The sequence below is a fragment of the Diceros bicornis genome, chromosome 18 (genome assembly GCF_020826845.1).
Source record: "Diceros bicornis minor isolate mBicDic1 chromosome 18, mDicBic1.mat.cur, whole genome shotgun sequence".
Lineage (NCBI taxonomy): Eukaryota > Metazoa > Chordata > Mammalia > Perissodactyla > Rhinocerotidae > Diceros > Diceros bicornis.
In genome coordinates this window covers 40,981,704-40,993,086 of record NC_080757.1, presented here as the reverse complement: position 1 = coordinate 40,993,086, position 11,383 = coordinate 40,981,704, and the positions used below count along the sequence as shown (strand labels likewise).

Genomic DNA, 11,383 nt, shown 5'->3' with positions numbered 1-11,383 from the left:
TGGGGTAGGGTGGGGAGACTGAGGGGAGAGAGCAGGGGCAATGGGAGACAAGAGAAGGAGTGACTAATGGACAGACAGGGGAATGAAGAGGTAGGAGGGAGACTGCAGGTTGGGGAGAGGAAGGAGGGAGCAGAGAGCTGGGAGACATTCCTCACTAGGATGCTTTTGCTGACATCTCAGTGTCTTAGCTGTGCCTCAGCCCACTCCCATCTCACACCAACCTTCCAGCTCTCCTTTTCCTCTACTCCCTTCTCTCCACCTACTTGCTGGCTAAGTTACTTTACCTCTCTGAACCTCAGCTTCACCGTGGGACTGAGTCCCTTACTGTTAAACGAAAAGAGTCGATGTATACTTTAAGTGCTGGGCACAGGCCTGGCACATAGTGAGAGACAGCACTGTATTTTTTCTGCTCTATGCGGGGCCTTTGTTCCAGCCAAATGGTCCTACCTTAGGTTCCTCATACACACTGGGTGCTTCCACCTCTAGGTCTTGACCCCTGCTCAGTGTTAATCTGGAATGCCCTGCTGCAGATGGCACCTCTTTTATGAAGCCTTCCCTGGCCCTGTTGGGCACGAGGAAGATTTCCCAATTCTCAGAGACCCTGTGGCTCTTTGGCCACACCACTGGTAGCATGCCCTTTTCTGCTTCCTTTCCAGGCTGCGTGCTGGTCTTTACACCTGTATCAGGCCGTCAGCTTCCTGAGCACATGGTTCTGCTTGACTTGCCTTTGTGTGCCCCGATTCCCCATACGCTGCATGGCATGTAGCAGTCGATCTCTGTAAAATGAACTATTTAAATTGTGAAGATACAGGTCATCTGATGGGAAGAGCAGAGGACAGAGGCCTGGATTCTAGATGAGGCTCTACCACTCATTAGCCTTGGGAATTTCCACCTCACCGTTTTCTCATTCATTGAGTGGAGACAATTATGCTCTATTTCAGCCCTGACACACCCAAGTCACATCAATTGGATTAGCATGTCCATGAACCTCCTCTGTTCACAGATAATTGTTTTGGTTGGTTCCACAGACAGCTGATTTAATACTGATGTTGCTAGCTTAACTTGGAATAATCATCCTTCTAGAGAATTAGTGGTCCTTAAAAGGAACAAGAAATCTTAGCAGCCTAGCACAGGACCTGCACATTAACCTGCAGCATATGTGTTTCTCTCATTTCATTCCCCCCTTCTGATTGTGGTCTTCTGTGGGAGTTGCCTCCAGGATTGCTTCTACTAGTTCATCAAGAAAAGCGCTTTTGTCTACAGTCAAAAAATCGTACTGATTTCAAAGTCTCACCCAAATGTTTTGAGCAATGCCATTGTTTGGAGCCAAGTGGTCCAACTGTTTATTAAACAGATCAGTTTTGTAGGACCTTGTGTCAGAAGCCTCCACCTGTGGTTAGAATCATCTTTTATTTCCAGAGCAATTGCCACTGGCTCAGCCTTTCAGAAAGCAGCCCTCCCCCACACATCACTGGTTCCAGGCTGACCTTTATCTACACAACAGGGGCTGGCAACAAACAGGAAAAGGCATGATCCCTCATGACCACTCCCAGCAGCTTGAAGCCTTCATTTTTGTACCTGAAATTAGTACCAGTGCTCGTGATCCACATGCTGGAAGACTTCTATTTTGTGTGTTTAACAGCATGAATGGCCCTAAGAATAGATCTCCATATACTTAGTATCCTTTGTAAAGGGATGGCCTCCCAACATTAAATTTCAGCTTCTCAAAACACTTTAGTCAATTAACTTAATACTACAAACCTATTCCCTAGAAAAAGTACACACTCTTGTATCTCTTTACCAAAGCTTCGTGGATTAGAGCACGTCCCACATCATGTTTGTTCTTTTGTTACAGCCTTTAAACCAAAGTCCCGTTACTGAGAGGACTCAAGAATTTTCATCTACCTGCTCTGTCATCTCAACAAGGCAAGTTCCTCCACAACCACTGAGATCAGTGACACTCTAATGACCAATGAGTCACTCATATTGTTGGCGGTGTCCATCAGCCATGCAGCCCCTGCTTTCAGGACACTGATTAACAGCACAGTGTAGCTCTGGCTAAACGCTTGCACAACAGCTGACCTGTGGGAACCTGGAGGGACAAGCTCAGAAGTTTTCTTGGTCAAGAGGTTCGGGCCCCAGGTGAAAAGCTGTGGGTGTAGATGAAACCTCCATTGCCCATTTCTGTGGTTTTGTCACATACAAGATTGACTATATAAAAAATAGAATCTGCAAATCAGGTGTTTCTGAAAACAAGTTTTATTTAAATAAGGGTTTAAATACATTACATAACATTAAAACTGAAGGGGAAAAAAAAAACCAAAAACCAGTTTGTTACTTCACATGGCATTGGGCAGCTGTTGCTAGTAAGTTGCAAGTTCTACAGCTGGCTACCTGACTGATACATCAGTTTGAAATTTGTTCCCTTGTCAGAAGTTTAACTCTGGTAGATGCTGGCCTCACACTCTGGTGTTTGGACATCAATTAGCTAGAATATGTCTGGTCAAAAAGACCTTCGCAGCAGGCCAGATGGCCTACCACCTCACTAGAGGGAAGGCGGCCACTCTAAGCTCTGCCCACCTGGTCAGGCTGGAGACACCAGGGGACCACTCTTTGACCACCAAAGGCTCCGGCCTAGTGGTACAGCTGCCGTTGCTGCCTTACCCCATCCTCTCCTCTCAGCTTCACCGAGGGCTGTCCAGGTGGTGACATTCTCTTAGGGCAGGGAACTCTGTAGAGGGAGAGCCGAGGAGCTTCTGGCCAGACATAGCCATCTGTGATCTTGGGGCTCTGGGCTTGGCCGAAACATCACATTATTGCTTTGTTTCAGGCTGGACACTGCCAGGTGCCTACTGCTTGACCTCTGTTTAAATGAGGGACTTCACGACTAGACAGCATGGCTCTTTTCAGTTTATTGCATGAAGGAGTTACACTAGTCCAAGTTAAAAGCAGACCCCAAATGGTTACATTATACAAGCTGTGAGGTTTTTAAACTTGTGACAAGGGACAGAAAGGAAATTCTACTCATTGCAAGGAAATCCTCACTTAAGCTTCAATGAGCCAAAAGCACTTAAAACCCATGAACCTTCAGCTGGTCGTCCTTAGCCAGTCCAATCTGCAAAGAAAAAAGGGCAAAGTTTTAAAGAGGGGACAGAGAGAGTTAAAGGCTCCATTTCTGATGCCAACAATCCTGTCTTCCTGCTTCTACACTGGGCGAGTCCAAGAACCAAGGTGCACACCTCAATCGCCATGAGCACACAATGGTTTTCAACTCAGGGTACTCATTTAAGAACCAATGATGTAGTAGGATCTTAGCACAAAGGAACAGCAAACGAGACACCTTGTTTTTAGTATCTGTGTGCAATTTATATTTGCATCTTTAAAGTAGATCCACACAAACAGTAAACTTAAGGCAACCAAGTACCTTCCGTTTTTGGAAATACACTTGTCTACATACCTTAAAACAACTGTTTTGCTTAGTCTTAAAAGTGAACTTCTGTGTCCTCAGCAGAAGTTGAATAGACTAGGCAGGATCTGAGATTCGCCCGGGCAGACGCACAAATGGATTATCAAGAAGCACCGGAACTTACCTCTACCAGGAACTGGCATATGTTCTTGCGCTGGTCACCCTGTAGTTGAATTACTTCTCCATATTCTGGATGCTCAATTACAGTACCATTGCAGGCAAATTTCTGCAAGCACAAGGGAATCAAATTAGATCAAGCAACAGCACCAATAATCCTTTCTAGGAAATAATAGAACACCACACCTCCACGTGGTCAAGTTAAATCTCATTTTCCTACTATCTCAGTGAAGACCTACCTTCTTAAACGCCTTCACTAGTTTCTTTTTATCGTAATCATCAGCGATCCCTTGGACAGTAGTAAGAGTCTTCCTGCCGTTTCTCTGTTGAATTCTTATATGGATATAATCCTCAGTGCCAGCAGGAAGCAGATCATCACCCTTACTTGCATCAGCAAAGGGGTCTGGGAAGAAAGGTGAAGCTCGTTTGGAACTGTTGTGGCTCAGCTACCACTGCCACCCTCCCACTCATCTTTTCCATGTGCAGAAACTAATACTGAAATCGCCAGGGCCTGGTTCAGATCAGATGTCTTTTGTTGGCCCACCCCGAACAGGTCAGTCCGGGACGGCCGGCTTCCCTAGCGCCGGAGAAAGACTGGGCCGCCCGCCCTCGGAGACCGATCACGTGCCGGGGGAGCCAGGGCTGGCAGACAGCGCCCCACCCGGCTGATGCAACCGGCCGGAACCCGAGCCCCGAGGCGGGGCCAAGCTTCCCGCCTCATTGGCGCGCGCGTTTGTCACTTAGGGCTGGCGCCGCCTCGCCCTCCCGGTGCCGTGACGACGGTGACGTAACGGACGTGACGCAGAGTGGCAGGAGAGGGCAGGTGTGGCCCAAAGCGGCCCGGGAGCCATTAGTAAATGCGCCACCCGAAACGCCAGGCCCGCCCAAGGGCTGACCTCCCGCCCGCTCCTTCCGGTCGCGCTCTGGGGCCGACCCCTGGGCCCAGGCCTCGGCCCCGCTGCCCGCGCGCTCGGACAATTTCCCTCCGGACAGCTTCCCTCCGCCCAACTTCACGAAGGCCCGGATTGGCAGCTTTCCGGGCCCCGTCTCCGGGCCCTCCCCCCACGGGACCTTCCCGCGGCTTACCGAAAGAGTTGAGGTTCTGGATAGCGGACATACGATACGATTCCTTTTCCTCGGTGGAAACGGCCTGCGGAAGGCGGCGGCGGGAGAAGGCGGGCGGGGGGGACGGAGCGTCGGGAAGCGAGGGGGCTCAAGGGGGAGGCTGCTGAGTCCTCGGCGGCGGCTCAGTGACTGGGGCGGAGGGGCGGTGCCTGTATTCACTTATATAGCCGCCCCTGTGACGCCAGCGCGCTGCACTCACGTCCCGACCCCACCCATGGCGTCGTGCCCTCAGCACCCAGGCGCCGGCACTTCCAATTGGTCCGGGGGCGGGGACGCGGTACTGCGCTTGCGCAGGAACTCAGCGCTGCGGGAGGGCGTCCTCTCGACTTGGGGAGAGGTGGAAGGGGGAGGGAAAGCTTGGTCCGTCTAGGCGCCTGCGCAGTGCGGGAGGGAGGTGTCGGCTGCGCAGAAAACTGGCAGAGGTTTCGGGCGCGCCTGCGCACTATGTTCTCTGGCACGTCCCACCTTCTTGACTCTGTTGCAGTCCTGCTTGCTCCAGGGAGGATTTCTGTTGGGGGAGATTGGCACTCCTTAGAGGAGGTTTTGAAGCCGAGCCTCCCACACATGACAGGTTCCCACTATCTCATACCCACCCACCTACCCACCTAGTTACACACTTACTCCCACTTTCCTTATAGATTTAGGGCGGCGCTTTCATTTAACCAATTTAGAATAATAAAACTAAAACCTTAACTTTATCGTTTAGATTAATTTATCATTTAGATTAATCTAATCTAAAAATAGATTAGTCTCTAAATTTATCATTTAGATAATCTAAGGAAAGGCCGCCCAGCTCGTTGGGACGAGGTCAAGGGAGAGTAACGCTGGTTCTGGGGGGCCGAGAGGAATTCAGGCACCTGAAGGGTGTCCTTTGTGTCTACAAATTGTGTTGGGGTAGAGCTTTCCCTGAGCGTAGATGAATATTTCCTTCACAACAGTCAACCTTTCTTGTTCTTTTAATTCTTAATCGAAATGCCCTGCATTGCAGGGGTAAAAAGAGTGGTTTAGGCTCCAAAGGCCTCCAGGGGCCAGGCAGGTAAGATAAAGGAGTGCAGACAGCCAAGTGTGATGTAATGGGGTGTGGTGGGGGTTGGGGTGGAACTAGAGGCTGCAGCCGCTACTCACCTCCAGCCCATTGTGCTAGATCTTTTTCAAGAGAACCTGGAAATCCAGCTGTTTATATAATATCTCTTGATTTTTAGATATTGCCAATAAATTGAATTTTTGGAAAAACACTGTGTAAGCCAAACCAAAAAAAAAGTGTGTGTTGGCCCCATGCACTACCCGTTTATGCTGCTTGACAGTCAGGGTCGTTGGCCTCATGGAGTCTACTGGGAGAAGGAGACAATAAACAAATAAAATGACAGATTGTGAGACGGGCCAAGAAAGAAGTAAACAGGGTGATGTGAGAGAGTGACAGGGGCCTCAGAAGGCCTCTGAGGAAGTGACATCCCAGCTGACACTTACAGATAGGAAAGAACCCACTGTGGGGGAAGGTGAGAGCCTGCCAGATGGGAAACCCTGAGGGAGAAGTTCAGTGTACTTGGTAGTTTGTCTTGATTCTGTATTTACTAAGTAATCTTTTGATTAATAATTTGGCTTCCTTGATTCCAGGAAGCGGGGAACCATGGGGTTTGGGGAGAGAGAGTGGATGAGTCAGAGCTATCCTTCCCAGTGTGCACATGTATTTTGTTATATGGAGTGTTAAAATAACAATGTGGTCCAGCTTATCCATCTTTCTTTTTCGGAAAAGATCCTTTCTGTGTCATATTAAAGAAAGCCTGTCTCTGCCCCAAGTTTATAAAGATATTCTGTATTTTCTTTTGAAAGTTTTAAAGCTTTGGTTTTTATGCTTAGGTCTTTAAGCCACCTGGAATTTATGTTTGTGTGTGGTGTGAGACAGGGGTCTAATTTTTTTTTCCTATATGGGTAGCCAACTGTGCCAGCACCATTTATTGAGTAATATGTCCTTTCCCCACTGACTTGTCGTGCCTTCTCTGGCATGATTGTGTTTCCATTTATGTGGGGGTTCGGTTTTGGAGTCTCTGTTCTGTTCCACTGGTCTATTGATTTATCCCTAAGCCACACTCTCTTAATTATGGGAGCTTCACACAAAGTCGCGATGTCCAATAGAATGAGCCATTTTGTTCTTCAGAATTTTCTTGGCTAATCTTGGTCCTAGTTCCCCTTTCAGCATCATCACAAATCACCACTCCCCACATTCCATGCCATAGCGGTTCTGTGAAGCACTCGAACTTTCTCATCTCAGGGTGTTTGCACGTGCTCTCCCTTTGCTTGGTACGTTCTTCCCTCCTCTTCTTCACTGGGCATCTCCACTCATCCTCAGGACTCAGCTGGGATTGTCTGCTCTTCTGAGAACACTGTGTTTGGGCCTTTCTCTGTGCCCTTGCTTCCACTATTGTGGCATTTATCACACTGCATTTTGCTTGTTTGTTCCTTGGACTGGCTACATAATTTCCTGGGCCCAGTACAAAATGAAAACGTGAGGCCCTTTGTTCAAAAATGGTTAAGAATTTCAAGACAGCCACAGCAGAGCATTCAACCAAGCACAGGGCCCTTCCAAGCGCAGGATGATGTCTGATCGGCACAGGTTTTGTGTCCGTGAATCTGGCTCTGCCCTTCCCTTGTTGGTCTCTCTGCCAGGCTGTGAGCTCAAAGAGCAGGGTGTGTGCCTGTCTCCTCTCCTGAGCATGTGCCGTAGGGGCCTGGCACACAGTGGGTGTTCAGTGCTTGTTAAATGAACACCTGGACGTACATTGTAGGTGCTCAGTTCCTAGGAAGGGCCGACCCTTGACTCCAGGCTGTAACCTGTGCCACCCTCTCTGAGAGTCCTGGGGTGGAGGACTGAGAAAAAGTCCTTTTCTGAGGTCTGACTCTGGGCTCCAAAGGTTGCTGCTGGCCCTGGCCTCCTGGCGCAGGGCAGGGAGGGCAGCCCTACAGAAGCCACATTCCCCAGCTTCTCTTGCAGGGAGCTGGTGCCAGTGCCAGAGCTGGCCTCAGTGCACTATAAACAGTTATTGCCACAAACACACACAGGCTTTGCCCTGGGCGAGATGTAGCTCAGAGGGCAGGCTTGGGGTAGGTGGCCAGGGAAATGGGAGACCCAGTTCTTGATTGCCACCAGCTTCCTGGGTGATCCTGTTCACTTCTCGAGTCTTCTGTTTTATCCCCCATAAAAGAAGGACTGGGTAATTTCTAAGGGCTTTGCTGGGTCTAAAGTCCGAAGCTCTGTGTCCCAGGTTGGGAGCATTTCCGAGGAGGGTCTACAGGAGTCCACTGTCCAGTGTGGGAGGTTGTCTCAGGCCTGGGAGCTTATGGAGTAATGATGGAACCAGGACGAATTTGTTTGAGAGTGACATCTGTGCCTGCTGTTGATACTGGCTTATTCATGACCGTGCTCCTGGCTCTGAGGTCCTGGCCCCGGTAGCCAGGGGCAGGGTACAGAGCAGGCTCTGGAGTACTTGAACCTGAGTGTCACCTCCATCTCTTCCTGCCTGGGGGACTCAGCTTCTCCCAGCCTTCATTTTCTCATCTGTACAACAGGGATAATAATATCTTTCTCTTAGGCTTTTGAGGGGATTTAAGAGGAGACTATGTATGACAGCATACAAATTTAAAGTAATTAAATCACTAAATAGATTATGCCAAGTTCCCAGAGCCTCTTCGAGTAGCAGGAGACAGGAGCGAGCTCCCCAGAATGGGGATGGGACAGAGGTGGGCGCTTCTCCATGGTGATCTCCTTGGGACGCTGCAAGGGCATGGCTGTGCGGGACACCTGGGGACCCTTGGCCTCGATAAGATTCCCCAGGGCCCCAGATTTGGCATGGAAGCAGGAAGATTCCTCTGGGGATATAGGCGTCTCCATGGTAACCAGGGCAGATGGATGATGTGGTCCAAGGGGCCTCCCCGGAGCTCTGGTGCTATAGAAAACTGGTGACCTAGAGAGAATCCTGGGGAACACTGGAGCCCCTATCACATCCAAGATCAGATTTCCGGGCGGCCTTGTAGGCTGTTAACTGGCACAAGATTTAACTTGATTTAAAGAAAGTCAAATAAATGCAGTATTTCTTGCATCCCTTCTTTGGGAGCTACCACCCGCCTATGTAAATGACTGGAACGGTCCCCCTGCCCCGCCCCCTGTGAATGAAGGCTGCTGTGCTTACCACTTGGAAAAGGAGGCAGACCTGGGTTTGCTGGGGCTCTGACCCAGATCACGTGGGGTTATTGTGACATGTACGTGTTAGGCACCAGCTGATGTTCCACTGGCAACACATCAGCCCTTCGCCTTCCCCCCGCAAGGGTGTATACCAGGAAGAGACACGAGGGAACCTTACGGGGTGCTGGAAATAATCTCAGTCTTGATCCAGGTGATAAAAGTTCATCGAGATGGACCCTTGAGGCTAATGTGCTTTGCGCATGTCTGTCAGTTATACTTTACCCCCCTGCAGCCCCCTCCCTCCACCGCCAACCCCGCCAGGCTTGCTCCTTGTTTACTCCCAGGGCCGGGAACTCACTTTTGCGGACCCAAGGTGGGAACTCTCGCTCAGTTCCTCTTTGCCTCTTTGCTGGCAGAGCATCTGCCCTCTCCATCCTGCTTTCTGCTCCTTCCCCTCTTCTCCTTCTTCCTCCTCTGGGGAGTCCTGTAGGAGCCCCTGTAGATGGGCTGAGGGTGAGGAGGCCTTGCTTAGGAAGAGGGATAAAGGTCAGAGCTCCTGGCTCCCCTCCCCCGGGCAGGACCACCTGGGTGGACAAGCTGCTGCCTCAGTTGCTGAGGGTGGGACGATCAAGTGCAGTCTGGGCCCGTGGAGGAAGCAGAGAAGGGCCAGGCCTGGCCTCGGCCCTCAGGGAGCTCAAAGACGCTGCCACAACGAACCAGGAGCCCAGATGGAATGGAGGAAGTGCCAGGCACCAGTGCACAGAGGGCCCTGCATTCTCACGGAGCACTGGAGTAGGAGTCCCCTGGGCGGGGGGCAGGTGGACATTCCAGCTGGAGGGAAGAGCATTAGACATGTATGGAAATCACTTCAGACCTGGCCCCGCCCCAGGGAGGGGGAGGTGTGTTTGGGTAGGGTAGTCAGCCTTGGACTGAGACCACAGCTTCTCCAACCTCTTTCACTTTATTTTTATTTTTCAACAAACTAATGTAAACTCACATAAGGGCTGTCTGCAGGGAGGCCTTTGTGTTCACCGGCAGCAAGTCTGCAGCAAGGCTCGAGTTCTTCCTATGGATTCGAAGAACTCTCCTACCAACTGGGAGAGAGCGGGGTGGTTTGTACTGAGGGTCACGGGGAGGAAATGCAGAGGGGTTTCACAGGGCACAGTCGGGTGCCCTCCCTCCATCACTTCTGGCCCCCCTTCAGCCACACCTCCGCACCCCGCCCCCAGCACTCGGTTCTCATTAATGTGCAGCTCTGGCCCCAAGCCCATGTCACCTGGAAATGCCCAGGCCTCCCCGGGCGGCCTCGGGTCTCCCCTGCACCTATCCACCTTCACCAAATTAAATCCACCTCCCAAAGGGCCATGGCAGCCACGGGCCACATGTGGCTCACAAGCCCTGGAAGTCGGGCTAGTCAGAATGCCCATGGGCTGTACGTGTAAAGTACACACGGAGGTTTGAAGACCTGGCATGGAAAAGATTGTGAAATATCTCAATAATTTTTATAGGGGTTACTTATCAAAATAATATTTTGGATGTATTGGGTTAAATAAAATATATCGTTAAAGTTAATTTCACGTGTTTCATTTTAGTTTTTTAAAAATGTGGCTACTAGGAAATTTGAAGTTAACATAGGTGGCATGCACTATGTTTCTACTGGACAGCACTGCTCTAGACGAATATGGCCAACCTCATCCTTTACCCCAAACAGCTTAGCAGCTGTCCCCTCTACCCGTAGATAGGACTCTTTGTGAGAGGAATTCAGGGCAGTAACTTTTTTCATTTTGTTGAGCACCCACTATGTGCTCGGTGCTGTGCAGAGTATCTCCCACTCCCATCCCGTGGGATCCTGACAAAGCAGGGTCCTCACCCCTTCTGTAGGTAAGGCGCCGGGGCTTGGACAAGGACTTGGGCTGGGGCGGCGGTGGCTCTCTTCCTGCTGGGCAGCGTGGCCACCGGGATGGACCAGATTCCCCTGAGGCACCTCTGGGGTGGTTCTGCCCTTGTAAGGGGGTTAGCCATTTCCTTGATGGGGCCAGCTCCCGGAGTGCACCCCAATTCTCTGCAGTGCTGGGGGTGTTACTATATCTTTGAAGAGTGAGTCTGGGTGGCCAGTGCTGCTGTGAACAGGGCAGCCGCTGCAGCACGCAGACTAGGTTTAAAAAAAAAAAATTAATCCTCAATTCCTTTCTTTAAACGAACACTGGCTGAGCCCCCACTCTGACCGCCGCGGTGATGGGCACACGCCTGCCCCTGAGGAGCTCGAAGATGGGTCAGGGAGGTTGACAGGTCAGTTGTGGTTCAGAGATGAGCGAGTGGGAACACAGAGACACATGTGAGAGTGTGTGTGTGAGTGTATGTGAATATGTTTATGTTGAATATACGGGGGTGAGAGTGTATGCGCACACGTACATATGTGTGAGTGTGTGTGCACCTGTGTAGCATATCTGAGTGAGTGTGAGCGTGTATACATGTGTGTATTCCTTTCTTGCTTCCCA

At 50.5% G+C, this 11,383-nt stretch overlaps 1 protein-coding gene across 1 annotated transcript; it reads right to left on the bottom strand.

The window, feature by feature from the left end:
• Nucleotides 1-2,236: 2,236 nt before the first annotated feature.
• Nucleotides 2,237-4,836, bottom strand: EIF1 (eukaryotic translation initiation factor 1). The gene is made up of 4 exons (XM_058560961.1): nt 4,670-4,836; nt 3,823-3,986; nt 3,591-3,692; nt 2,237-3,115 (listed from the first exon to the last, which is right to left on the bottom strand). Exons 1-4 carry the CDS (start codon nt 4,698-4,700, stop codon nt 3,071-3,073), a joined length of 342 nt encoding a protein of 113 aa, XP_058416944.1. The 5' UTR covers nt 4,701-4,836; the 3' UTR covers nt 2,237-3,070.
• Nucleotides 4,837-11,383: the final 6,547 nt, after the last annotated feature.